Here is a 27,729-nt window from a genome sequence, read left to right as displayed (position 1 = left end):
GAGATAGAACATAGAGGCCAGCTTGAAGCAGTGTCCCCTGGCCAAAGGAGGACAATCTGAGCATAAAAATAAATAACAGTATAGAATTGTAAACCTTGATTACAATAGAAACCCATGAGTCCATGATGATATAAACAAATACGAGAAAGGGAAAGCACTTCCTTTCAGTAGAATGCCACCTAATAATTGTAGAAGGAATAATGGAAATAGTTAATTACCATCTGGCAGCACAATCTGTGGTAGCTGACAGAGATGAGGTCATCAATGGATGCTAAGGCTGGTAGGTAGAAGTTTGGTGAGGAACAGGTATTGGCATAATCTCAGAATATTTCTGCACAAAATAACCAACCAAATGCAAAGGGAGGACTGGTGACTTTACAGTCGAGAAAACTGGCAGACTCCAAGTGATCAAGGGAAGTATCACCAGTGGTGGGATGGGTTGGCCTTGTATTCCTGATGTGATGGGCTAAGAAAGAGCACGGAATCCCTGTTGTAGTTAGTATTTCTTCCAAGAAGCTATGACTCTACTCTGGCTGTGGGGAAACACTGGACACACCCAAGTGGATGATCATCCTACAAAATGAAAGGCCTGTAGTCTTAAACTATGAGAGAGGGTGGACCGGGTCCGGCAGCTCATTCCTGTAATCCCAGCACTTTGGGAAGCTGAGGTGGGCAGATCACCTGAGGTCAGGAGTTTGAGACCAGTCTGACCAACATGGAGAAACCCAGTCTCTACTAAAAATACAAAAAATTAGCTGGGCGTGGTGGCGCATGCCTGTAATCCCAGCTACTTGGGAGGCTGAGGCAGGAGAATTGCTTGAACCCAGGAGGCGAAGGTTACAATGAGCAGAGATCACGCCATTGTACTCCAGCCTGGGCAACAAGAGCAAAACTCTGTCTCAAAAAAAAGATATGAGAGAGGGATGAAAGGCTGCAGAATTGTTCTAGACCAACACATAAATACAATGTATGTTTTCATATGGGATTCATATACCTTAAAAGAAAAAGAGGCATTGTTTGGACAGATGGTGAAATTTCTAGCAAAGATAACACATTTGGCCCAACAACTGCAATCAGGGCTACTTTTTAGTCCACAGTTACCCTTCAAATTATTTTTGTTTGTTTGTTTGCAGGGGACAAAATGGTGAATTAAATGGAGATATGATGGGGTTTACCACCCCTGTATTCTTTAAGTTTTTAAAGGTGGCACTAATTTCTGCCAGACCCTCTGTGATGCAATATTGTTTTTGCTTTACTATTTTGCGTGTGTGTGTGTGTGTGTATGTGTGTGTGTAAGAGGGTACCAATTTCAGAGCTTTACACTTGGCCGTATTCACCCTGATAGCTCTTACTCCACTGGCCAAAGAAGCAGTGTGGGGTTGTGTTAATTGCCAGGAATGCCTATTCCAAACATACATTCAGAGACTAGGAAATGACTATGGATGAGTGTGCAGACCCAGTGAATTCACTGTAAGCCACACCTGAGCCATAACTCCATTTATTACCAGGCCCCTCATATATTCCCCACCATGACCAACTGCATATATATTTTTAAAGGGCCCAGCACAAACTGAAAATACAGGACCCCTTGTTAAAAAAATTATTAAGAATTTCAAGAGGGTAACAGTAGAGCATTAAACCAATAATTAAACCACACATAGAACCTTCTAAATGTGAAGTCCTGCGTGGCTGCACACGTCGTACATTCACAAAGCCGCCACTCTAACAGGGTCCCATGACGGTGGTTCAGGTCTCTGGGTATTACTGTCAACCTGGAGTCTGTGTCCAGCCGTCCCCAGAATGTTTGGCTAGTCCCCTTTCTCCAGTGTGAAGTTACCCAATTAAATGGCTATTCACCTCTCTGAGGAAGAATCGAGAAATCATTACTGCGAATACTTGTGCCTTCCTGGGCACCCAGCCTCTCTTTCTTTCTTTTGTTTTTTGTTTGTTTGTTTGTTTTTGAGACGGAGTCTCGCTCTGTCACCCAGGCTGGAGTGCAGCTGTGATGTCGGCTCACTGCAACCTCTGCCTCTCGAATTCAAGTGATTCTCCTACCTCAGCCTCTCAAGTAGGTGGGACTACAGGTATGCCACCACGCTCGGTTAAGTTTTTGTATTTTTAGTAGAGACAGGGTTTCACTATGCTGTTCAGGCTGGTCTCAAATTCCTGACCTCAGGTGATCAAGTTGCCTTGGCTTCCCAAAGTGTTGAGGTTACAGGTGTGAGCCACTGCGCCCAGCTCCAGCCTCTCTTTCAATTGATGGGCTCTGGGACCCCAAACTGGCTTAGTTCAGAAAAGTGGGCAAGACATCTTGACTTTTCATTGGAATGACTCTCCTGACCCTCCATTGTTGATGTGTTTGTACAGATCATGTAGCACTCTTTTTGTTTCCTCATGTGTTTTTCCCTAAGCACATTATATTCATTAACCATCTCCATACCTCTCTGCAGGTCAGGCCCCTTGGCTGCCACTCCACCCTGCCAGTGGTTACAATAATTGCATCCACCTGCTAATGATGGTTAAGTACTCCCACTTGGCCTCTATGGAGGGTGTGTGTAGGGGGGAGTGAGAACTGTCCTATCATCCTCATTGCTACACAGTGAGCCCAGTCCTGTAAAGACAGACTGTTACCCTCTTGAAATTCTTAATAATTTTTTTTTTTTTTTTTGAGACGGAGTCTCACTCTGTCGCCCAGGCTGGAGTGCAGTGGCGCGATCTCGGCTCACTGCAAGCTCCGCCTCCCGGGTTCAGCCATTCTCCTACCTCAGCCTCCCGAGTAGCTGGGACTACAGGCGCCCGCCACCACGCCCGGCTAATTTTTTCTATTTTTAGTAGAGACCGGGTTTCACAGTGTTAGCCAGGATCGTCTCAATCTCGTGACCTTGTGATCCACCTGCCTCAGCCTCCCAAAGTGCTGGGATTACAGGCGTGAGCCACCATGCCGGGCCGAAATTCTTAATAATTTTTTTTTTAACAGGGGGTCCTGGCCTACCTGTTAAAAAAAGAGAAGAGCTACCACTGAATCCTTAGAGATGTTGGTGCCCTCTCCGCAGCTGTTCCTTATTCCCTTGGCGAACCGTGTAGACTCTGGACTCTCCCGCAGAGCACAGTCATCCATGCCTTACATGGCACATCTATTCTGTTCTAGCATGTCCACTTCCGTGAGCCTTGTGATCCATCTGCCAAGGCAATTCTGGCGTTTCAGTCACACTCAGCATGGACCATTGCTTTTTCCTGGCTTCCTAACAGCATGTTTGCACCATCTCCTGGGACCTTGCCAGAGTGTTGAATCCAGAAGAGTGCTCTCAATAAACACTTTCTTATTCAAAATAACGTTTTGCCTGCCTTGATCCAGCACCCTCGGACATCCTGTCCCATGTCTTCTCCCCTGGTTCCTGCCTGTACTTGCTGACCCGGTCCTACAATTTCTTTTGTGTCTAGTCCCTTTCCTCCCCAGCTGAGTTATGTGGTGACCTAGTCTAGGGATTGGCCTAGTGGCCAGGATAGGAGATTGGGATGGATCTGGGGGCCACATGTTGTTATGCAGGGGAGCAGCCTCTGCATTGTCTTCAAGAAGAGAGAAGTAGTAGCCCATAGTAGGGGAGGGATGGACCTCAGTTCTGTAGGTGCCTCAACTCAGATGCCCCCGTCCTACTGTCAGGCTCCTATTTTTTGTCAACCAGAGCCCTGGCCTTGGCAGAGCAAACCTGCCTAGGTTGAGAGATTAACCTTCTTTAAAGCTACCTTCATGAGAAGTTCTGAGCCTGGTCCTCAGCTTTCTCTGCACCCCTGCGACAGGAGAAAAGAGATTCATCATATGCTACCGAGGAGGCCTTCTGGCTGCCACTCTTAGCGTTTGAAAGTTGATTAATCACTCTTATTTGCTTTCTTTTTCCAAAGCACTGGTTGAGCATAGCGAGAGCCACCTTTACTGTCCTTTTCATGACTATTTCTTCTACACTGCTCAAGTGCCTGGTACAATGCACCAGCCGGTACATTTGCCACCACCAATGAAATCTGGGGTTTTGTTTTGTTTTGTTTTTTGAGATGAAGTCTCTCTCTGTTGCCCAGGGTGGAGTGCAGTGGGGTGATCTCGGCTCACTGCAACCTCTGCCTCCTGGGTTCAAGTGATTCTTCTGCCTCAGCCTCTGGAGTAGCTGGGATTACAGGTATGTGCCATCACGCCCAGCTAATTTGCTATTTTTGTATTTTTAGTAGAGACAGGGTTTTGCCATGTTGGCCAGGCTGGTCTCAAACTTCCAACCTCAGGTGATTCACCTGCCTTGGCTTCCCCAAAGTGCTAGGATTACAGGCGTGAGCCACCGTGCCTGTAAAAGTTTTAACAATTGCACTGTTGCCTTGTGCTGTCTGTGCCTCCCACAACCAGCAACGGGCTTCTCAGTGCCAGCCAGAGCTCCAAAATCCCATCTTAGCATTGCTTTCTCAGACCATTTCTGGTACCAGATTATCACGGATTGGGTTGTTCAGCATGCAGACTCAAGAGACGGACTGGCAGGCAGGAGGTTGACCAGGGAGGACTCTAGGGATCAATTGCGGCAGGGAAGGAAACGCAGGGAAGGGGATTGGGTTGCATCTAGTTGTTACATTTTCATTTTCCTGGGCAGGAAATTAAACTACCAAGTCAGTGCTCAACACTGCAACCCTAGTGTCAGTGAAGACAGATGAATTGGGCAATTTGGATGTATTTAGAAGGGACTGGTTGCCTCTTTTAAAATAAGTAGTGATAATGGTCTATTTAAAATTGTAGGCCGATCACGGTGACTCATACCTGCAATCCCAGCACTTTGGGAGGCTAAGCGGGGAAGATCGCATGAGCCCAGGAGTTTGGGACCAGCTTGGGCAATGTAGCCAGACTCCATCTTTACAATTTTTGTTTTTTAATTAGCTGGGTGTGGTGGCACATGCCTGTAGTAGCCTCCAGTCCCAGCTACTCAGGAGGCTGAGGCAGGAGGATTGCTGGAGCCCAGGAGGTTGACAGGTTGAGGCTGCAGTGATCTGTGATTGTGCCGCTGCACTCCAGCCTAGGTGACAGGAGACCCTGTCTCAAAAAAATAAAATAAAATAAGATAAAATTGTTTGGCATGTTTCAAATTGCTTTCATGTCTTCAGTTCTCATGGTAATTCTCCAGTGTCAATGGAGCAGATGTTATTATCCCTATTTGATGGATGAGGAAACTTAGGCTCAGAGGGGCTGGGTTTTATCATGAAGTCTGTCGACAAATGCTGGACAATAAATTTAATTATCAATAGATTTCCTTATGTTTCAATTGGTTGTCTTGAATTTTAAAACAATCGCTGATAGACTGGGGGCGGTGGCTCACGCCTGTAATCTCAGTACTTTTGGAGGCCGAGATGGGCAGATCACGAGGTCAGAAGATCGAGATCATCCTGGCGAACAGGGTGAAACCCTGTCTCTACTAAAAATACAAAAAAATTAGCCGGGTGTGGTGGTGGGTGCCTGTAGTCCCACCTACTCGGGAGGCTGAGGCAGAAGAAAGGAGTGAACCCGGGAGGTGGAGCTTGTAGTGAACCGGGATCGTGGCACTGCACCCCAGCCTGGGCAACAGAGTGAGATTCAGTCTCAAAAAAACAAACAAACAAAAAAAAACAGCCGCTGATAAAAAAGAAATTGCGGCCAGGCTTGGTCCCAGCACTTTGGGAGGCCATGGCAGGCAGATCACAAGGTCAGGAGATCCAGACCATCCTGACCAACACAGTGAAACCCTGTCTCTACTAAAAATATAAACATTAGCAGGGCGTGGTGGTTTGTGCCTCTAGTCCCAGCTACTCGGGAGGCTGAGGTAGGAGAATCGCTTGAACCCAGGAGGCAGAGGTTGCCGTGAGCTGAGATCACACCACTGCACTCCAGCCTGGCAACAGAACAAGACTCCGTCTCAAAAAAAAAAAAAAAGAAAAGAAAAAAGAAATTGCCTAAATATTAAATTGTGCTACATAGCAGATATTTTTTCTACCAAAGGTTTTCTATGGTAGTCTTTCACAGACAATAAGCTTGTTCTAGAATAATTTCTTCGAGTTTCAAGAACATCATGTCAATGCCCATTAAAACTCTCTGTACCTTGTAAAAGATTTAAATTGTCTGAGCTGTCAAATAGCTAATCTTAGAATTAGACAATTCTATTTCTATTGGCAAATGAGATATAAGTTATGCCTGGTGTAAGTTTAGAAACTGTAAAGCAAAATAGAAGTGTTTTGGGAGGTGGAGGAGACTCCCAAGGCTTAGCAGGCTCTTTTTAAAAAACTGATAAATAATATTTTACATATATATGGGATACATGCAATATTTTGTTACATGCATAGAATGTGTAATGATTAAGTCAGGGTATTTGAGGTATCATCATTTTGAATATTTATCATTTCTATGTGTTGGGAACAATTCAAGTCCTCTCTTTTAGTTACTTTGAAATATACAATATATTGTTACTTACTATAGTCACTCTACTCAGCTGTTGAACAACAGAACTTATATCTTTTATCTAACTGTATGTTTTTACCCATTAACCTAATTCTCTTCATTCCCCCTGCCACCCACACACCCTCCCTGGTCTCTAGCATCTATTATTCTACTCTCTACCTTTGTAAAATCAACCTTTTTAGCTCCCACATATGAGTGAAAACATGTGATATTTGCCTTTCTGTGCCTGGCTTATTTCACTTAACATAATGACCTCCAGTTCCATCCAAATTATACGATTTTATTCATTTTTCATGGCTGAATAATATTCCATTGTGTAGATATACATTTCATTTATCCATTCGTCCACTATTGAACACAGGTTGACTCCGTATCTTTGCTGTTGTGAACAGTGCTTAGCAGCATCTTAACGGTGGCAGTTGCATCCAGTGCCATAGATACCAGAGAGCTGGGGAAGGCACTGGAGAAGAGCTTGGCTCCAGTCTATGAAGCACTCTTCTAATTAGAATTCTCTGAACTCATTCAGTACCTCATGATTTAGTCCATTTATAAGTTTACATCATGGAATGACTAGAGACCACTGGCCCTTCACTTTTGCTGTAAAACAAAGTACTTATTTTTGTTTGCTGTTAAGTCTTCTTTAAATAACATAAAATTACATTTGAGCAGGTACTTACTGAGGGTATTAATATTACGTCCCCATTACTAGCTAAACACTTATTAAGTAAATTGTTAAATTCTAACCATCTAGACAAGAGTTTACTGCAATGAAGCCTGAAATTGCTGCCCATAGACTTTTTGAAGCTCTTATGTAAAGAACTGAAATAAATTTGGGGCAGGTCACACTAAAGTAAGGGAGACACAATATTTTTATAAATTTCAGGCCTTAGTTTTTATAATAAATTATGTGACTTATTTTAAAACATTAACTCATATATGTATATGTATATGTATGTGTGTGTGTGTATATATATATTTATATATATGTAGTACAGATTCAATGGTGCAAAAGAGTCATCAGTAAAAACCAAGTCTCCTTCCCCCCATCCCAAAGCTACTTAGTTTTCCCCTCCAGAGGAAACTAATTTCCTGTATTCCCTACATGGACAAGCCTCTACATAGATTCTACACACACGGCAGCTTACTACATATACTCTTCTACAATAATAAAGCTACTAATTTTCTTTTCCAATGGAAGAATCATCTTACATGGAATGGATATATCATACTGTATTTAACCATTAAAGGACATTTAGATTGCTTCCGATCTTTTGCTATATGAAGCAATGCTGTAATATAGTTTCATCTTATGTTTAAATCTTTGCTATGCTGAAATTTATTTTGGAGTAAGAAGTGAAATAGGGATACAAATTTATTCTTTTCTAGATAGCCACCAAGTTATCCTAACATGATTTATGGAATCATTAATCTTTTACTACTGATTTGAAAGACATTCTTTTTTTTTTTGAGACGGAGTCTCATTCTATCACCCAGGCTGGAGTGCAGTGACATGATCTCGGTTCACTGCAACCTCCACCTCCTGGTTCAAGGGATTCTCCTGCCTCAGCCTCCTGAGTAGCTGGGACTACAGGTGTGTACCACCGCACCTGGCTAATTTTTGTATTTTTAGTAGAGATTGAATTTCATCATGTTGTCCAGGCTGGTCTTGAACTCTGGACCTCAGGCAATCCACCTGCCTCAGCTTCCCAAAGTGCTGGGATTACAGGTGTGAACCACTATGCCTGGGCTGAAAGGCCACCCTTTGTAAGCAAACTTTGTATATGTGTTAGAGTAAATTTCTATTGTTTTGTTTGTATTTGTAAGTGCAGACATTTTAGTGATTATGGCCTTAAAATGTGTTTTAAATATCTGATAGGGCTGTTTCTCATGATTATTCTTTTTCCAAATATTTCCAGACTTGTAATACTTATCCAATGTGGTCTGTGGAAAATAGTTCCAGAATGTGTATTTATCCCCAAATTTCAAGTGACTATTAAGGATTTGATATGTGGCTAGTGTCATTAATGAACCAGATTTTAAGTTAATTTAAATTGCTACATGAGGCTATCGGCTACTGTGTTGCACAGTGCAGTTCCAACAGATCTGTTTGTATATAGAAAAGGCTACTGGTTTCTGAACACTAGTTTTGTACCCACTCACCTTATTCAAGTCTTCTATTATTTGTGATATCTTTTTAGTTGATTCTCTTGGGTTTTCCAGGTATGCAACTGTATAATCAGAGGTGATCATTTTACCTCTCTCCTTCCAATTAATATAACTTCTATTTATTTTTTTCTTTTAGTTTTATGGAAGCAGTGGTGCATTGACAACAGAAGTGGTGTGTGTGCATTTGTGATGAAAGGTGGAAGAGAAGATGTGGATTTCAGACAAAGAAGATAACAAGTGATCTATATGTAAATATTTTAGTATTATTTTTCTTTTTGATTCATGTTTACTCTTTAGATATGGTATAGACATTTGATCAAACATTGATACAACATCATGATCTGGTCTGGGATATTTTGAAACTACATTTGTCTTTGGCCACTGTGAAAGTTTTCATAAAAAATAGCACATGATACAAATAAAAGTGATAGTTTCAACTAATGTTTAAGTCACCTTCCTATAATGGTGCAGTGCAATTTAGCTTATAGACTGATTTCAAAGTCAATTTTGTAGTAGCCTTAATTAATCATCTAGTCAAAACAAAAACAAAAAACAACCCAATGTACATTGAAACTCTTTGATATGTTATGCTAATTATTTCTCTTTCTCTAATAACATGAGTCATGATTATTAAGCCTTAGTATTATAAAAGTTCCACGTCAAGACAGCAACTTGGCCAGGTGCGGTGTCACACCTGTAATTCTAGCAATTCAGGAGGCTGAGACAGGCAGATCACCTGAGTCCAGGAATTTGAGACCAGCCTAGGCAATATGGCAAAAAAAAATATATATATATATATATATATATATATATCTACGAAAAATACAAAAAAAAAAAAAAATTAGCCAGGCGCAGTGGCATGTGCCTGTAGTCCCAGCTACTTGGGAGGCTGAGGTGGGAGGATCACTTGAGCCCAGGAGGCAGAGGTTGCTGTGGGCTGAGATTGTACCACTGCACTCTCTAGTCTGGGTGACAGAGTGGGACACTGTTTTTGTTGTTGTTGTTTTGTTTTTAAGACAGTAATTTGTCAAATTTTATGTACACAATATTAATTTCTTATAAAGCTTATACCAGTTTGCGGAGGCCTCAAAGTTCAGCATATATGGGAAATGGACACCACATGAATGTCAAGGCTTTTGTGAAAGTCCATGAAATAGAAACATAAAAGGCCATGGAATGGATTGAAAATGATAAATAACTATCAAATTCAGTGACTTAATCTCACATTTCTTTATAGTGATCTTTCTGGACTGTGTTGAAGGTTTTGCCCCATAACATAGACTGTCTTTTTCTCTGTAAATTGTTACCTATTCAGTGTAACTAAGTACATGTTTCTTTTACCTTTTATGGAAATGTTAATTTCCCAGGCATTTCACTTTTTTGGGCACTCAGGCACTTCTGGAGCACACAACATCTATATATGGATGGTGGGCTTTCCCAAAATGTAGTTGAAGTTGTCATGCATATGAGAAGAGTGACTGAGGATGCAACTGTGAAATCATTTCCAAGTCAATTTCTTCATGTTCTACCTGAAACCCTTTACCTCTCATTCAAGAAAGTGTTACTGAAAAACCAGGGGTTTGGTCCTGCTGCTTGCCACACAGAAAGCCAATGACTGAAACAATGAGTCCTGCCAATGAGGAAGGCTTTAATTGGGTGCAGCAGCCAAGGAAGTGGGAGCTGAGTCTAAAATCCATCTACCCTACCAGCTAAGGGTTTACATAGCAGGGAAGAAATGTAACAGTGTGTAAGAAAATAGGCACTAGGGAGGGGCAAGGAAACAATCACAATGAATGAGGGGTCCTGAGGGGTCTGGAATCTCATTGTCTGGATATGGTGATCTGGAGAGTTTCAGTTCTTTGAAACTTTTTTTTGAGAGGCCTGAAGGTGGTTCCTGAGAAAGGGACTCAGATAAAACAAATATAAGTTTCAAGCTTTAAGGCCAGAAAGGTCAATTTCTATGTTTAAATTTCTATGTTTATTTAAACAACAACAACAACAACAACAAACAAAAAACAACTATCTATGGTACTATTGGGTTGGTTTGAAAAGCAGATCAGTGAATGAAGAGAAGTCAGAAAGACAGTGACTGGTAGACTGCTCAGGATGGGCCATGTTAGCCCCAAAATTCAGCAGCTTAAAACAACAAAATTTTAAAAAGTTTTATTTTTTGCTTGTGCTACCCATCCATGAGGTTGACAGAGCTCTCTGACACTTAGTCACTCAGTGGCTTGGGCTGATAGAGCAGCCACCATTTTGAACATTGCTGGAGGGAGAAGAAAACCCTAGAAGATATCAACCTAGCAAACTCTGGCCCAGACACATGGCACTTCCACTTACGATGCATTGGCTGGAACTAAACACGAGATCCCACCTCACCACAGGAGGGTCTGAAACTGGAGAGAACTGGAAATATTTGACAAACAAAACTAATGATTACCATGATTGTATTGAAAATGTGTTGAGGCCGGGCATGGTGGCTCACGCCTGTAATCCCAGCACTTTCAGAGGCTGAGGCGGGTGGATCACGAGGCTAGGAGTTCAAGACCAGCCTGGCTAAGTTGGTGAAACCCCGTCTCTACTAAAAACACAAAAGAAAATTAGCCAGGCACAGAGGCAGGTGCCTGTAATCCCAGCTACTCGGGAGGCTGAGGCAGGAGAATTGCTTGAATCCGGGCGGCAAAGGTTACAGTGAGCCGAGATCACGCCACGGCACTCCAGCCTGAGTGACAGAGTGAGACTCTGTCTCAAAAAAAAAAAAAAAAAAAAAGTGTTGAAAGAGCAGTTTTGGCTCAGAACAGAGATGACCTCAACAGAAATGGAAACAGTGTGAACAAGGCTGGATCACAGTGTTGGCTACTCTATGATTATTCACATTTCTCCTCCCTAAAACTGGTTTTCAATTTAATTCAATTTAACAGACATTGAATACATGCTTTAGACTGCAAGATACTTGTTTATACAAAGGTAGGGCAATAGCAAAACTGTAGGTATCACTGTTTGTTTTGAATGTTATAATCAGGCTACTTTGGGCTCACCTTAAGAAAAACCAACAAAGCTTCAACAATGGCCCCAAATCAGACCTGAGTACACAGAAGCATTTAGACTAGAATAATAGTGTGGACAGGTACTGGGTTATGTGGTATTTTTAATAAAAGTTAGGACCTTTCCTCGTATCATTTGCTGACAATTATTACAGATAAATGTGATATATGATATCAAAGGCAACAGTCACAAAAGTAAAAACAGATAAATTGGACTTCATTAAACTGAAAAACTTTTCCCCTGACAGTGTGTGGCAAAAAAATAATAATACAAAAAAGGAACACTTTCCTGCTCCTAAGAAAAGCATTAAGAAAGTGAAAAGGCGCCGGGCGCGGTGGCTCAAGCCTGTAATCCCAGCACTTTGGGAGGCCGAGATGGGCGGATCACGAGGTCAGGAGATCGAGACCATCCTGGCTAATACGGTGAAACCCCGTCTCTACTAAAAATACAAAAAACTAGCCGGGCGAGGTGGCGGGCGCCTGTGGTCCCAGCTACTCGGGAGGCTGAGGCAGGAGAATGGCGGGAACCCGGGAGGCGGAGCTTGCAGTGAGCTGAGGTCCGGCCACTGCACTCCAGCCCGGCGACAGAGCAAGACTCCGTCTCAAAAAAAAAAAAAAAAGAAAGTGAAAAGGCAACTCACAGAATGGGAGAAAACAATTATAAATCATATACCTGATAAGGGGCTTGTATCTAAAATATGTGTTTCTTTAAAAACCTTTTAAACTCAACAGTAAAAAGACGTATAACTCTATTCAAAATGAGCAAAGGATTTGAAGAGAAGTTTCTCCTCCAAAGAATATATATAAATGACCGGTAAACACATGAAAATATACTCAATATTATTAGTCATTAGAGAAGTGCAAATCAAAACCACAATGAAATACACTTCACACCCACTGAGATGGCAATAATCAAAAAGAAAAAACAAAAATTGTTGGCAAGGATGTAAAGAAACTGAAACCCTCATGCATTGCTGGTGGGAATGTAAAATGGTGCAGCCACCTTGGAAAAGAGTTTGGCAGTTCCTCAAAAAGTTAAACAGTTACCTATGATTCAGTCTGTTTCTGTGGCTGTAACTGAATACCACACACTGGGTAATTTACAAAGAAAAGAAATTTATTTCTTATAATTCTAGAGGCTGGGAAGTCCAAGATTGGACTTTACACAGAATATTAGTCATAAAAAGCAATGAAATATTGATAAATGCTCCAACGTAGATAGACCTTGAAAACATTGTACTGAGTAAAGAAGCCTGATGCAAAAGGTCACATACTATATGATTCCATTTGTATGAAATGTCCAGAACAGGCAAATCCAGAGACAGAAAGTAAATTTGTGGTTGCCAGGAGGTGGAAGGAGTGGAATGGGGAGTGATTATTAATAGGTACAGAGTTTCTTTGTTGAAATAATGAGAAAGTTCTGGAATCAAGTGGTGATGCCTGCATAACTGTGTGAAGTATAACACCAATTTTGTTGTTGTTGCTGTTGAGATGGAGTCTTGCTCTGTTGCCCAGGCTGGAGTGCAGTGGCGTGATCTTGGCTCACTGCAACCTCTGCCTCCCGGTTCAAGCGATTCTCCTGCCTCAGTCTCCTGAGTAGTTGGGATTACAGGCATCCGCCACTGTAAAAAAATTAGCCTGGCTAATTTTTATATTTTTAGTAGAGACGGGGTTTCACCATCTTGGCCAGGCTGGTCTCAAACTCCTGACCTTGTGATCCACCCGCGTTGGCCTCCCAAAGTGTTGGATTACAGGCGTGAGCCACAGCACCCAGCCACACCAATTTTATTAATAAAATACATATAATTACATAAGCATATACATATTATTTAAGCAAAACAAGCAGGAAACCATTTTCATGGGATTGCTTCTGTACCCAGAGCTCTTAAGTAAGCACACAGGAACTTAACTTGCAAACATTTCTTGTAACTGATTTAATTTAAATAAATAATAATAATAATAATAAAAGGCCAGACGCAGTGGCTCATGCCTGTAATCCCAGCACTTTGGGAGGCCGAGGTGGGCAGATCACCTGAGGTCAGGAGTTCAAGACCAGCCTGGCCAACATGGTGAAACCCTATCTCTACCAAACGTAGAAAAATTAGCTGAGTGTAGTGGCAGGTGCCTGTAGTCCCAGCTACTCGGGAGGCTGAGGCAGAAGAATCTCTTGAACCTGTGAGGCAGAGGTTGTGGTGAGCCGAGATAGTGCCACTGCACTTCAGCCTGGGCAACAAGAGACAAAACTCAACCTCAAAACAAAAACAAAAACAAAAACAAAGCCTCAGCCAATCACAAACAGCCAACCAACCAACTGGTTATATGGTTAGGGACCTCTCATCAGACCATACCCAAATAAGGCAAATGGCTTATCATACCACGCCCCAGTAAGGAAAATATCTAGCTGTAGCCAATCAGATGATTTCTCTACTTCGCTTCTGTATTCAGCCTATAAAAGCTCACTGCTCGTGCTACTACTTAGAGTTCTCAGAACCTCTTCTGGTTCCAAATGCTCTTGATTCATGAATCATTTTTTGCTTAGATGAACTCCAACATATTTATTTTGTCTAAAGATTTTAACAATATACATACCAGATGGTGAGGTGACAAGTGATTTTTTTTTTCTCTTATAGTGCTTTTCTTTTTCTCCTTTCTTACAGAGAACATGCATTACCTTTGTAATTAGAAAAAGAAAACATGTCAAAATAGGTGGTGGGTATGTGGGTGTTCACTGCTGTATATATGCATGATAGGGGTATATGCATCTAAATTATCCAAAACTGGTTTCAAGTCATTAACGTACAAACTAAAAGGAAGTGAGGCTGGAATTCAGTTTGAAGACTTAGAATAACCAAGGATATTCTAATTCTAATACAGTACTCTATCAGAACCGTTCTATAGACAAGCATGTAAGAAAAATCTATTTCTTTTTAAATTATGCACAAATTATCTTCTTAGTGGTAGCGCTTCATTTCTCCGTGGAAATGGCCACTAGGATAACAGGTAATTGGTGCAGAATAATAAAATAATAAAACACGGGAAAAAAAGGAACCAAATATAAAGACTTCATTATTTATGCTCTGACTCCCAAAACTCCATCTTACTTAGTTGCCTCTTTTTCCTCTGCCTGTTAGGCCTCTCATTTGCCTGTAGAATTCTCCAGCCCCTACAAATTATTGTTGCTTTCCCTTTTTATTTAATATGAATGGTAATACCATTCTTCCAGCTGTGAACATTTCATAGGATAAAAATAATTTTTTTTCCCTCCATTCTCCCCTATCCTCTAATCCAATTAAGGTCTACGTTCTTCTAATTTTCACTTCATAGTGCTTCACTTCTTTTACCATTAGCACCATCTTAATTCTGCACCAATTACCGGTATCCTAGTGGCCATTTCCACAGAGAAATGAAGTGCTATCGCTAAGAAGATAATTTGCACATAATTTGAAAAAAAATATATTTTTTCTTACATGCTTGTCTATAGAACTGTTCTGATAGAGTACCGTATTAGAATTAGAATATCCTTGGTTATTCTAAGTCTTCAAACTCTGAATTCCAGCCTCACTTCCTTTTAGTTTGTATGTTTATTACTTGAAAGCAGTTTTGGGTAATTTAGATGTATACACCCCTATCATAGATAACAGAAAGATAAGTATTCTAAACTATGACTGGCCTCTATAGACAATTGGCCCTGCTAAGTGAACTATGGTAAAATTGCCGATTATCATTTTGGCAGATATCTGCCACCGATTTTATCATATTATTCATTGACCTGCAGGTCCATTTTGCAACTAACTTACTATGGAAGATTCACCAAACAGTGAAATTGCTTACAATTAGATGCCTCATGGGTCCTTCATTAACTTATTTTCCCTGAGGAATGTACTAATTGGCTGTTGGTACCATTTACCTTAAAATTTTTTCCCATGTTAAAGGAATTGCACTGAGGATACAGTTATTTTGGAGCCTGAATTATGTGTATATGTTAGAATGGAACTGCTTTTTATGAGGAAGAATTTGGTTATGTCAAAAACACTTTCCCCATAGGAATATGGGTGGCCATTTTGGGGGAACCTTCATTCTTTTTTTGTTTTGTTTTGTTTGAGACGGAGTCTAGCTCTATCGCCTAGGCTGGAGTGCAGTGGCGTGATCTCGGCTCACTGCAACCTCCGCCTTCCTCCAACCTCTGCCTCCCGGGTTCACGCCATTCTCCTGGCTCAGCCTCCGGAGTAGCTGGGACTACAGGCGCCCGCTACCACTCCGGCTAATTTTTTGTATTTTTAGTAGAGACGAGGTTTCACCGTGTTAGCCAGGATGGTCTCGATCTCCTGACCTCGTGATCTGCCCGCCTCGGCCTCTCAAAGTGCTGGAATTACAGGCGAGAGCCACCGCGCCCGGCCCGGAACCTTTATTCTTTAAAGAGCTGTCAGACCTGTTCTTCATTTGGTTCACACATCACGAAGACTTTCAGATTTTCGATCACTGGAATGGCCAATTCCTTATCAAAAACTCAAGGAAATTGCTTATTTTAATTTTTTTGAGACAAGGTCTCACTTTTTGGCTCAGGCTGAGGTGCAGTGGCGCGATCACGGCTCATTGTAACCTCCACCTCCCAGGCTCAAGCGATCCTGAACACACCTGCACCGCCACGCCCAGCTCATTTTCTGTATTTTTAGTAGAGACGGGGTTTCACCACGTTGCCCAGGCTGGTCTCAAACTCCTGGACTCAAGTGATCCGCCTACATCGGCCTTCTAAAGTGCTGGGATTATGGGCATGAGCCATCTCTCCAAGCCTCTGGAAACTGCTGTTTAAATACGAAGTCTAGTGGCCGGGCGCCGGTGACGCACGGCTGTAATCCCAGCACTTTGGGAGGCCAAGGTGGATGGATCACGAGGTCAGGAGATTGAGACCATCCTGGCCAACATGATGAAACCCCGTGTCTACCAAAAATACAAAAATTAGCTGGGCATGGTGGTGCGTGCCTGCAGTCCCAGCTACTCGGAAGCTAAGGCAGGAGAATCGCTTGAGCCCGGGAGGCAGAGGTTGCAGTGAGCCCAGATCGCCGCCACTGCACTCCAGCCTGGCAACAGAGTAAGACTCCATCTCAAAAAAAAAAAAAAAAATCTATCAGTTCTTCTAGATATTTTAAACTCTATTCTCAGAGGAAGCCAGATCATCAGAGAAGTATATAGCTGGTCTCTAGCATAAGCTTTCAGTAAATTATAATTTGGCCACATGCCAAATTGTGGCCTCTACAAGAGTTTACTGTGAGGCCTCTATAAGAAAATGACTTAAATTCATGATTGCATGCATTTATTTATAGCTACAAAATATTGCGTGCTTATTCTGTCAGGTATGCTAGGTGCTTTTAGCGTGTAACTTAAATTTAATCCCTCTGACCACCCCATGGAGTGGTTATTATCCCTATTTTACAGGTCAGGATACTGAAACTCAAGACAAATTACACGGCTCAGAAATGGCAGCAACAAGATTCAGTTCAGGTTTGTCTGATTTTTAAATCTGGTGGCCTTACCCCACTACAAAAGTTAATTTCCCACCATATCATATACTATCCAACATTAAGCATCTATATAGATATCCTGATAAGCATTTTTTGTTTTTAATCTATTTCTGGTTTTATTATTCTTCCCCACTTTTATTATCACTTCATAGATTTCAACTATTTACTTTTATACAATTGTAATAATATATTTTTAATAAACTGCCTAAAATATTTTTGGGTTTAAATTCTATTGAAGTACAAAGAAAAATAAATAAAAAAGCTCCTCTGAAATCCTGTAATAATTACTTTTACTTAATGTTGCCTGTGTTTTTTTTTTCGTGTTATTTGCCTTTATTAAATTTTCAGGTTTATGTTCTAGTGTACACATTGCTTAAGTTATGAAATAACAGAGGAAAGCCTTCTATTTTAAACTTCCTCTGGGTCCTTCTAAATACAATGGATATGTTTTTTCCTAGGCTTGTGCCTTGGTACAGATAACCAGATGTTTGAAGAAAGGGAGGGAGGCTGGGAACGGTGGCTCACTCCTGTCATCCCAGCCCTTTGGGAGGCCAAGGTGGGCAGATGGCTTGCGCCCAGGAGTTCAGGACCAGCCTGGGCAACATGGCAGGACCCTGACTCTACAAAAATTTTAAAAATTAGCTGGGCCTGGTGGTGCCACACTTGGGAGACTGAGGTGGGAGGATTGCCTGGACCCAGGAGGTCAAGGCTGCAGTGAGAAGACTGTGCCACTGCACTCCAGCCTGGGTGAGGGCAAGACGCTGTCTCAAAATAAATAAATAAATAAATAAAAATAAAAGAAAAAGAAAGAAAGGGAGGGGGATTTAAAGTAGTTAATGAAAATTTATAATAAGAGATATTTTAAAAATTCCATTATTTTACTCCCTGGCTTTGAATTGAATAAGGTATGGCACACAGCTTGCTGAATCCCGAGGTCTACTTATTAGTACCTACTTATTTCTTTTCACTATCCTTCAGATTCTGTTTAAAATCCTAAAGTTACTTATTTACATTAGGAGGTGCAGGTATTTCCTAATAGGAATAAGCACTTTTTCGTCATTTTGTACACTCCTCTTCTACACCACACCATCTTTTTTAAACAGCCCAGTTTGATGTCATCACAGAGGACCTGGTGTCAGCCACTCAAAGGGAACATTCTGCCTCCTGGGTTTCAAGTGCTTTTCTTGGTAACGCTAATTGTGGGCTATTATGGAACACTAGTTTTCCCACTCGCTCCTTTGGCTCTCTGTGGTGGCAGGGCACCATGTTTTATGATCACATCATTTTTTCACTCTGACATGCGTTCATTCAAACTTTTGCTTTGGTTTGTTTGGTTTGGTCTTTCAGGTCTTATCAACGAACTCATCTTACACGTGTAGACATCTTCACCTTTCAAAAACACTCTGTTCTGGAAGTTCTGTTGCTAATAATTTTAGAGTTTAATTAGCTGAGACAAAGAAAGCATTTGTCACTTAAATTCCCAGACAGTGACTTGGCAAAATGAGACCTACTAGATTAAGAGTAAAAATGAAGAGGAAAGAAAAACAAATTAGGTATCATTTCATGCTAGTTGGGTATCAGTATATGAGAATGGTAAATGTTTCACTTTTTAATTTCCAGATTCAAATTATTAGTGCAGCTCATGTAGAGATACAGGAACAAGAGAATAGTATTTGAAATAATATGGAATAACACTGCATATTGAATATTAAATATTGAATATATAATATTGAATATTATTTTGGCCAGGTGTGGTGGCTCACATCTGAAATCTCAGCACTTTGGGAGGCTGAGGGAGGCAGATCGCTTGAGCCCAGGAGTTTGAGACTAGCCTGGGCAACATAGGGAGAGCCCATCTCTCTCTCTTTTTTTAAAAAATTCATTACATAAAAACAGATTGGGGCAATGGTTTGTTTATGTACTTGCTTTTGACATCATATTTTGCTCCTTCAACTAAAATGGTTTCCTCCATCTAGGATGTTGTGGTGTCTGAGAAATTAAGAAACTTAAAATGGTTTCCTCTTGCTATAAAGTAATGCAATTTTCTCTCTTATGGATTTCTTCCTCTTTCAGGGATTCAGTGTCAAAATTTATAAGAGTATTATTGAGCCTGGTACATAAACGTTTTATGTAAAGTTAATCCGGTTGAGTATTTGGGAGCGGGAGGATCTCAGAGAGGACAGAAAACTGTTTATGAAAACTAACAGGTGACGATGAAACATTCCAGTGGTTCTGCAGATGATTCTGACTCATTATTTTCTCTTCATGAACGTCATATTTAGAAAAGAATTTTTTCCTTCTAAACAAAGTGAATTTATTAAGTAACAATTCAGCTATTTTTATTTATCAACAATATGTAAGTGCTGGATTAAAATACTCGATCAATATGAGATGACAATGGTGTTCTAGTGAAGACACAGAAATCCAACGATGAAGCCTTATCATGAGTAAATGGATGGTTTCCATTAGATTTTGTCAAATATTGAATACAGATCTCCATTAATACCTCTCTGGGCTCGAGGGGCCCAAATAAAAAAAACACTTGTAAAGACAGTCAAGAGGAAAAGGAAACCGTGCGATATAGAGAATCTGGGGTAAGGCAAGATCTTGCCATGCGCATCCCCTCTTTGGCATCATCAACAAATTATCTGCACGTTTTTCAGTGTATGTTACTTGTGTTTTGGAACTTTTTTCCCTAATACCATGCTCTGCTATCTTCCAAGTTTCCAATCTGTGATGGTCTGTTATAGGTTACAATAAACGTTTCTGTGACATCAATGAGCTCATTTGTGATCAGTAAATAGGAGCATGAACTCAGTGTAACATGGAGTTATTCTGGCTTCTAGGTATGGGCTCTGGAATAGCAGAAGTAAAATTGTAACTCTAAGGAGGAAAGGAAAGTTCTCAGTCATTTCAGCTCTTTCTTAGGGAAATAAAAGGAGTGCCTGCACCTGGGGCTCCTCCCCAGAGGCATACCCCTGAGATTTGCATGATTCTGGGCCCTGACTGGTTGCATTTCCTCCTGTGCTCAGAGTTCCTCTTCCACCTGCTTTGCTCAGCACTCAGAAGCCAATAATCCCACTCAATTGTTTCTATGCATTTTTAACAACCCCTGAGGCGGCCTTCACCACATGATAAGTTGCCTGCCTAGGCTATCCAGGTTACCTCTAGAAGATTATTCATGTTTTTGTTTTTGTTAGTGCTTTAGTTACACAGATATACACTTTTTGAAAAGTTTATCCCTAATCTTATTTTTACTGTAAACTCTTTATAATGAACATTATGGCAGAATGCATTGTTTTTGAGGGACAGATGTCTTGTGTTATTGTAGAAGTATTGTACACTTAGTGGATGCTTATTAAATGCTGACACATTATTTATTAATTGTCACAGGAATTTAAAAAAGTAATTCCATGGAATGACTGTATTAACAAGAAACCTGGCGGCAGAGCGAGACTCCGTCTCAAAAAAAAAAAAAAAAAAAAAAAAAAAAGAAACCTAATTACAGGAATTGAGCAAGACCATTTGACTCTAGATATTGGAATCTCTGAATGTCATTTTATTTTATTTTATTTATTTTGAGACACAGTCTTGCTTTGTCATCCAGGCTGGAGTGCAGTGGCATGATCTCGGCTCACTGCAACCTCCGCCTCCGGGGTTCAAGTGATTCTCCTGCGAGTAGCTGGGACTACAGACGCCCGCCACTAAGCCCGGCTAATTTTTGTATTTTTAGTAGAGACGGGGTTTCACCATGTTGACCAGGCTGTTCTCGATCTTCTGACCTCATGATCTGCTCGCCTCGGCCTCCCAAAGTGCTGGGATTACAGGTGTGAGCCACCGCACCCGGCCTAAGAGTCATTTTAATTTGTAAGATATGTTTACTGTTTTAGAGAGACAGAGGCTGACTTTTCATTTTCAAGGACTGCTGAACAATCATCCATGAGTTCTTGAAGTTGAATAAAAGGAAACTGTACTTGTTTTTCAAACCATTTGGCTACTGTAAGAAGCTGCTGGTCACAAAACGCACGTCCAATAAACTGCAGTCCTATTGGCAACCCTTGGTTTGAGAGTGCAACAGGGATACTCACTGCTGGCAATCCTGGGAAAAGAAGGAAACCCAGTAGGTGATTAATTCTCCATTCTAATTAGCAGAGACCTCTTCCACTTTTCGGTGCTAATAAGTACAATACAGGCTAAGGTTTAAAAAACAGCTAAAAATATTATGCTACATAATGCTTTTGAACTGTTTTGTTTACTTAAAAATATATCTTGGAAATCATTCTGTATCAGTTCACAGAAACCTTCTTCATTCATTTCTTATTGCTGTATAGTACTCCATTACTTGGTTTCACCATAATTGAGTAAACCAGTCTTCTATGATTGAGTATTTAGATTGTTTTCAATATTTAGCTATTTTATACAATGCCCCAGAGAATTACCTTGTGTATGTATTTTTTTGGTATTTTTGAAATTTTCTTAGATGAAGAGGAGATTGCTTCATCAAAGGACAAATGCATATGTAATTAGATATTGCAAAATTTCCCTGCAAAGAAGTTGTACCATTTTGAACTTCCACCTATAGCCTTGCAAACAGATTGTGTTGTTCGGTGTTTGAATTTTTGGCAATCTATTAGATGAGAAATTAGCTCAGGGTAGTTTTAATTCCGGGTTTGGGCAGAGAAAGTACAAAATCCCAGAACATCTTGTTATACCATGAAATAAGTTTTCAAAAATTAATGGGGACAGTTTTAAAGGACACATATAACTTGAAGGGGCTCTTATTGGCCAAATTTAAGGCAATCTGAGCATCAAAAACAATACTGACAGTAATTGCTTATAATACATTGAATTAAAGAAAAAAAGGAAGACTCTTCTTTAGAGAATACTGCTAGCTAATAAATGTAGAAGGAATGATAGAATTAGTAAAGCCAGAATTTTGTAATTCTCTAGCTAATATTTCAAGGATGATCAATGAATGCTAAAACTGAGTTCAAGATTATTGGAAAATAGGATATTCACATGGTCTCAAAACATCACCCCAGAAATCGCTAAAAAAATGATAAAAGGAAAAATGTACCTTTTTATAAAGAAACATCTAGCAGTTACTTCCTTAGCCAAGTGATCAACTTGGTTTCCAAAAATAATATCAGTCAGGAAACTGATATTAACTGTTTCCTGACATGAAGATTATGTAGTATTTCTACCAAAAATGTTTAACTCAATCCAATCATGAGGAAGCAATCTGACAAATCCTGATTATGGATGGGACATCCTACAGCACAAGTGGACTGGGCTCTTAACATTTTTTTAAGTGCTAAAGATAAGAACTGTTGAACCAGAGTTCTACATCCAGCAAAAATAATCTTTAAAAATCAAAGGGAAATCAACACACTCTCAAAAGGAAAGCTATGATAAATTTTTCATCAGCAGAACTAAACTAAAAGAAAGGCTAAAGAAATTTCTCTAAATGGAAGTGACACAATAAAGAATCTTGGTACTTCAGGAGGGAAGAAAGAACACAGTAAGCAAAAGTATAGGTAAATGTAATAGACTTTTCTTTTCCTCTTAAGTTTTTTACATTATGTTTGATGATTGAAACAAAAATTACAGCACAGCCTGATATGGTTTTAAAGAAAAAAGAGAGGTGGGGTGATTGTTCTAGGTTTTAAAAAGAAACCATAAACCAATGTAATATATCAGGAGGAAAGATAACTTATAAAAGACACTTTTGGTAGGACTGAGAAAATTTGAATATAAACTACATTTGAATTATTAATCATGTTAGTTTTCTTAGGTATGACAATGGAATTGTGGTTCTGTAAGATAATTTATTCTTATAAGATTTGTACAAAAGAATTTAGGGGTGAAGTGTCATGACATCTGAAACTTCGTGTAAAATGATTCACAATGATTCAGGTAAAAACAAAGTTGTGTGTGCATGTGAGTGTGTGTGTGTAGAAAGAGGAAGAGAAGGGCAAAGCAAATAAGGCAAAATGTTAACAAGATTACATCCAGGTGAAGGGCATATCAGCATTAATTATACTACTATTTCAGCTTTTCTGTGGGTTTTAAATTTTCCGAAATAAAAGTTAAAAAAAAAACTACTAGGTGTGTTGTGTTTGTGTGTGTGTGGTGAGAGTGCATGCATGTGTACTGATACGGTTTGGATCTGTGTCCCCACCCAAATCTCATGTTGAATTGTAATCCCCAGTGTTGAAGGTGGGGCCTAGTGGAAGGCGACTAGATCATGGGGACGGTTTCTCATAAACGGCTTAACACCATTCCCCTTGGTGCTGTTCTCGTGATAGTGAATGAGTTATTACAAGACTTCGTTGTTTTAAAAGTGTGTAGCATCTTTCCCCTTTCTTTCTTGCTTGGGCTGGGCCATGTAAGACATGGCTGCTTCTCCTTCACCTTCCACTGTGAATTTAAGTTTCCTGAGGCATTCTCAGAAGCGGAAGCTGCTCAGCTTCCTGTACAGCCTGCAGAGCTGTAAGCCAATTAAACCTCTTTTTAAAAATAAATTATCCAGTCTCAGCTATTTCTTTATAGCAGTGTCAGAACAGACTAATATATGTACACACACACACTCCTAAGCAATCCAAAAGGATAGACTTTTGCTTTTAGGGAACCATCTAGCTAGAATCTTAAGTTGAAGACCAGAGCACCTGCCTAAGAATTTGAAGAAAACCAGAATGTTCCTGAGGAATCCTCACCTGCCATATTTACAGCTTGTGTAAAAATATCATCCTGGGCACTTCGGGTTCTGTTGTCCTCTTTGATGAACTCCAAGTATGGTACTGCCTCACTCAAGGTAGTGGGAGTTAGCAAGACATCTACTCCAGAGTTAAAAGCATTTACAAAGTCATTAGCAATGAGGCGTCTCACTTTCTGTGCTTTGACGAAATAATTTTCATAGTTTCTGTGTGAAAAAAGTGGGTGTCGTTTTTAAGGATTTTTTGTATTTTTCTTTTAATCAATTATCTTACATTAGGCTTGATAAAGAACCATTGGATTTCCATTTTCTGGCTTAGAATAAAAAGTTTGGCTTGCCTGTGTAATGCCCATTCCCTTCCCCCCGGCTCCCCAGTGGTGCGGTGTATATGATAGAGGAGTGTTTTTCTATCATAGACGCCACAGGGGGAAGTTTGGGGATGAAGCAGAGCTTAAAGGTGTTTCAATTAAGTTAGAAAACTGACACAGACTGTTGAGAAATCTTTGCGACTTTTCCCACCCAAAACAGCCTGGGGCCTGACATCTTCTGCCCTGGGCCCCTTTCTCTTGATGTGGAAAGTCTGAATGCAGTATTTATAGACTTCTAAGGTTTTAAAATCCTGCATCAGGAAGAAAATCAGAAATACTGGTTGGTGAAATAAAGAGTTTAGACATTGTTTAAAAAAAAAAAAAAAAACCACTGGATTCTTGGCTTTTATGAGGAGGCACCACTAAGATTCTTAACATATAAAAATGAATTCTCTTCCATTGTGCTGCCACTCTAAAAGCTTATATATATAAATTAATCAATCAGAATTCAGAATGCACTAGTAGATGCAATTCTACATATATAATCTCAAAATATTAATAATTCCAGGGCTATAATTAAACGAGAATATTCATTGGTGAGGAAAGTAAAGCACATAGCAATAAATTACTTTCTTTTTTCTTTTTTTCTTTTTTTTGAGACTGAGTCTCGCGCTGTCGCCCAGGCAGTGGCGCGATTTCGGCTCACTGCAAGCTCCGCCTCCCGGGTTCACGCCATTCTCCTGCCTCAGCCTCCTGAGTAGCTGGGACTACAGGCGCCCGCCACCGCGCCCGGCTAATTTTTTGTATTTTTAGTAGAGACGGGGTTTCACCGTGGTCTCGATCTCCTGACCTTGTGATCTGCCCACCTCGGCCTCCCAAAGTGCTGGGATTACAGGCGTGAGCCACCTTTCTAATTATTATTAGAAACTAATAAATTACTTTCTAAAGGTTACTAAGACAGACAGTGGTAGACTATGCTGTATTTGAATTTTGTATTTTATGGATAGATATAGTCCAGAGGTAGAAATGTGAAATTCAAGAATGCTTATTTTACTAAAAAGATTAAAGAAAAGGCCAGAAATAGGAGCAACCATAAGTCAATGATACTAAGAAAAGGAATAAAAATCCTTTGGATTCTTCTGAAGCTGTTAGGAGAGGCTAGCAAGAACTAACTGTTCTAAACCTCAGTTCCCACAACAGTAAAAATGGATATACTTGCTCCAGTTTTACTGAGGGCCAAATAAAATATGATAAAAATGTGAAATATATTTTACTCTAAAAGGGTGGTACAGCAGTATCATAGGTCCTTCCTCTTATTTGACCACCAGGTCTACAGAGAGACCAATGCAGGCAACACATATAATTTACACACTGACAACAACTAAGTGGTTTAAACACCACAGTCCAAAACCTGAATTTTATAAAGAACAAATACTGGCCGGACCTGGTGGCTCATGCCTGTAATCCCAGCAATTTGGGAGGCTGAGGCGGGTGGATCACAAGGTCAGGAGTTTGAGACCAGCCTGGCCAACATGGTGAAATCCTAACTCTACTAAAAATACAAAAAAATTTAGCCAGGCATGGTGGTGGGCGCCTGCAGTCCCAGCTACTGGGGAGGCTGAGGCAGGAGGAGAATCGCTTGAACCCAGGAGGTGGAGGATGCAGTGAGCCAAGATTGCGCCACTGCACTCCGGCCTGGCAACAGAGCAAGACTCCGTCTCAAAAAAAAAAGAAAAAAAAAAAAAGAACAAATACTTGTTTTCTATTAAATTTCTTCCTACTTTAAATACGGCTCAGAAGAAGAATTGCTTCCATCCAAGATGGAGTAATGGAGATGGAATTTACCCTGTGTTATGGTTTGAATGTTTGCCCCCTGTAAAACTCATGCTGAAATTTAATTGCCACTGTAACAGTATTAAGAGATGGGGCCTTTAAGAGGTGATTGGGCCATAACAACTCCACTCTTGAGTGGGACTGGTGCCATTCTAAGAGGGAAAGTTCAGCCCCCCATGTGCTTTCCCTTTCTCTCCTCCTTTTTCTCTCCACCCTTGCTTTCTGCCATGTGTGGACATAGCAAGAAGGCCCTCACCAGGTGCTGGCTTCTCAGTGTTGGACTTCCCAGCCTCCAGAACTGTGAGCCAGTAAATCTCCATTCATTATAAATCACCCAGTCTCAGACATTCTGTTATAGCAGCAAAAATGAACTAAGCCTGCTTCTCAGAATAGGGGATTAAAAAAAAAAAAAAAAAAAAAAAAAAAAGAACGAAGACACCCTGCCTTGTTAAACAACTAGAAAACTGGACAAAATATATGAAATGACCATTTTCAGACATTAGACAACAGACATTCAGGAGAAAAAGTGGTGAGAGAAGAGAAACAAATGAAGTAAGCCAGGTCAGGTGTGGTCCCTCATGCCTGTGGGGGATGTGAGTGGGGGGCGTGGAGGATTCCTTGAGCCTAGGAGCTTGAGACCAGCCTGGGCAACACAGGGAGATCCTGTCTCTACAGAAAAGTCTGTAGTAGTCGTAGCTTCACTGGGGGGTGGGGAGTGTTGAGGGTTGCTGAGAAGGGCTTGAGCCTGGGAGGTCGAGGCTGCCAGTGAGCCATGGTCACACCAGTGCACTCTGGCTTGGGTGATCAAGTGAGGTCCTGTCTCCAAAAAAAGAAAAGAAAAGAAAAGAAAAGAAAATGAGATATGCCCTTTGATTTCCCCAGCTTAATGCCTAGAGGCAGTTTTCAGGCCTCATTCCAGGGAGGAAGCTAAACAGTATGGGGGGTGGGGTAAGTTAAAGAGACAGAGATCTGAAGTTCAAGGAGGCAAAGGCAGCTAGAATTTGCAAAGCAGGGTACTGAGTAGGAGGGGGTGGCACATAGAGCTCAAGAGATCTGCAGGGAGATTCCTTGAGTCTTTGGCTGAATACTGATCTATGAATGCATGAGAAGAAATTCCCAAGGCTGGGGAAACAATCCCCAAAAAGCAGTGGACCCAACAATTCCTAGAGCTCAAACAGGGCTGGAAATAGTTTGTGTTTCTAACAGCCAAAGCAAAAAGACTTGAATATATGCAACATCAAAGCACCACCTCAAAGTAAAGTAAAATTAGCCCCAGACTAAAGGCTGCTTTGGATTTATCTTCACAAAGCTTTAAAAGAAGACTTGAAAAGATCCAACAAATTCCAAGCAACTTTAGTGCACCCTGGGAAAAAGCCCAACACTGTTTAAAGGAATATAACAAAAGTCTAGCAAATGCCAATGTAAAATTCACAATATACAGGCATGAAAAGAAGCAAAAAATATGACCCATAACCAGAGAGGGAAAAAGCATTAATACAAACAGATGCAAATATGTTGGAATGAGTACATAAGAACATTAAAAGCTACCATAAATACATTCTTTTTTTTTTTTTGGAGACAGAGTCTCCTGGGTCATTCTGTTACCCAGGCTGGGGTGCAGTGGCACAATCTCAAGTTACTGCAACCTCTGCCTTCCAGGTTCAAGTGATTCTTGTACCTCAGTGTCCTG

General features: G+C 40.6%; 1 protein-coding gene and 1 long non-coding RNA gene across 2 annotated transcripts in view; one reads left to right on the top strand and one right to left on the bottom strand.

Annotated features, from left to right (window-relative positions):
- The window catches only part of LOC126952329 (uncharacterized), a 50,846-nt gene that overhangs the window by 5,352 nt on the left and 17,765 nt on the right, over positions 1-27,729 (top strand). The window contains exons 3-4 of the long non-coding RNA XR_007724843.1: positions 8,757-8,868; positions 17,098-17,163. This is a non-coding gene — a long non-coding RNA (uncharacterized LOC126952329). The remainder of the gene's footprint in view (positions 1-8,756; positions 8,869-17,097; positions 17,164-27,729) is intronic.
- Positions 20,738-27,729, bottom strand: part of QRSL1 (glutaminyl-tRNA amidotransferase subunit QRSL1) — a 362,228-nt gene continuing 355,236 nt past the window's right edge. Inside the window, exons 11-12 of the mRNA XM_050786729.1 lie at positions 23,900-24,105; positions 20,738-21,282 (exon numbers count right to left, since the gene is read on the bottom strand). Coding sequence (XP_050642686.1) covers positions 21,062-21,282; positions 23,900-24,105 — 427 coding nt within the window. The 3' untranslated portion in view covers positions 20,738-21,061. The remainder of the gene's footprint in view (positions 21,283-23,899; positions 24,106-27,729) is intronic.

The sequence above is a fragment of the Macaca thibetana genome, chromosome 4, assembly GCF_024542745.1.
Source record: "Macaca thibetana thibetana isolate TM-01 chromosome 4, ASM2454274v1, whole genome shotgun sequence".
Taxonomy (NCBI): domain Eukaryota; kingdom Metazoa; phylum Chordata; class Mammalia; order Primates; family Cercopithecidae; genus Macaca; species Macaca thibetana.
Note: the sequence above shows the minus strand (reverse complement) of the source record. Positions and strands in the feature narration are given on the sequence as shown.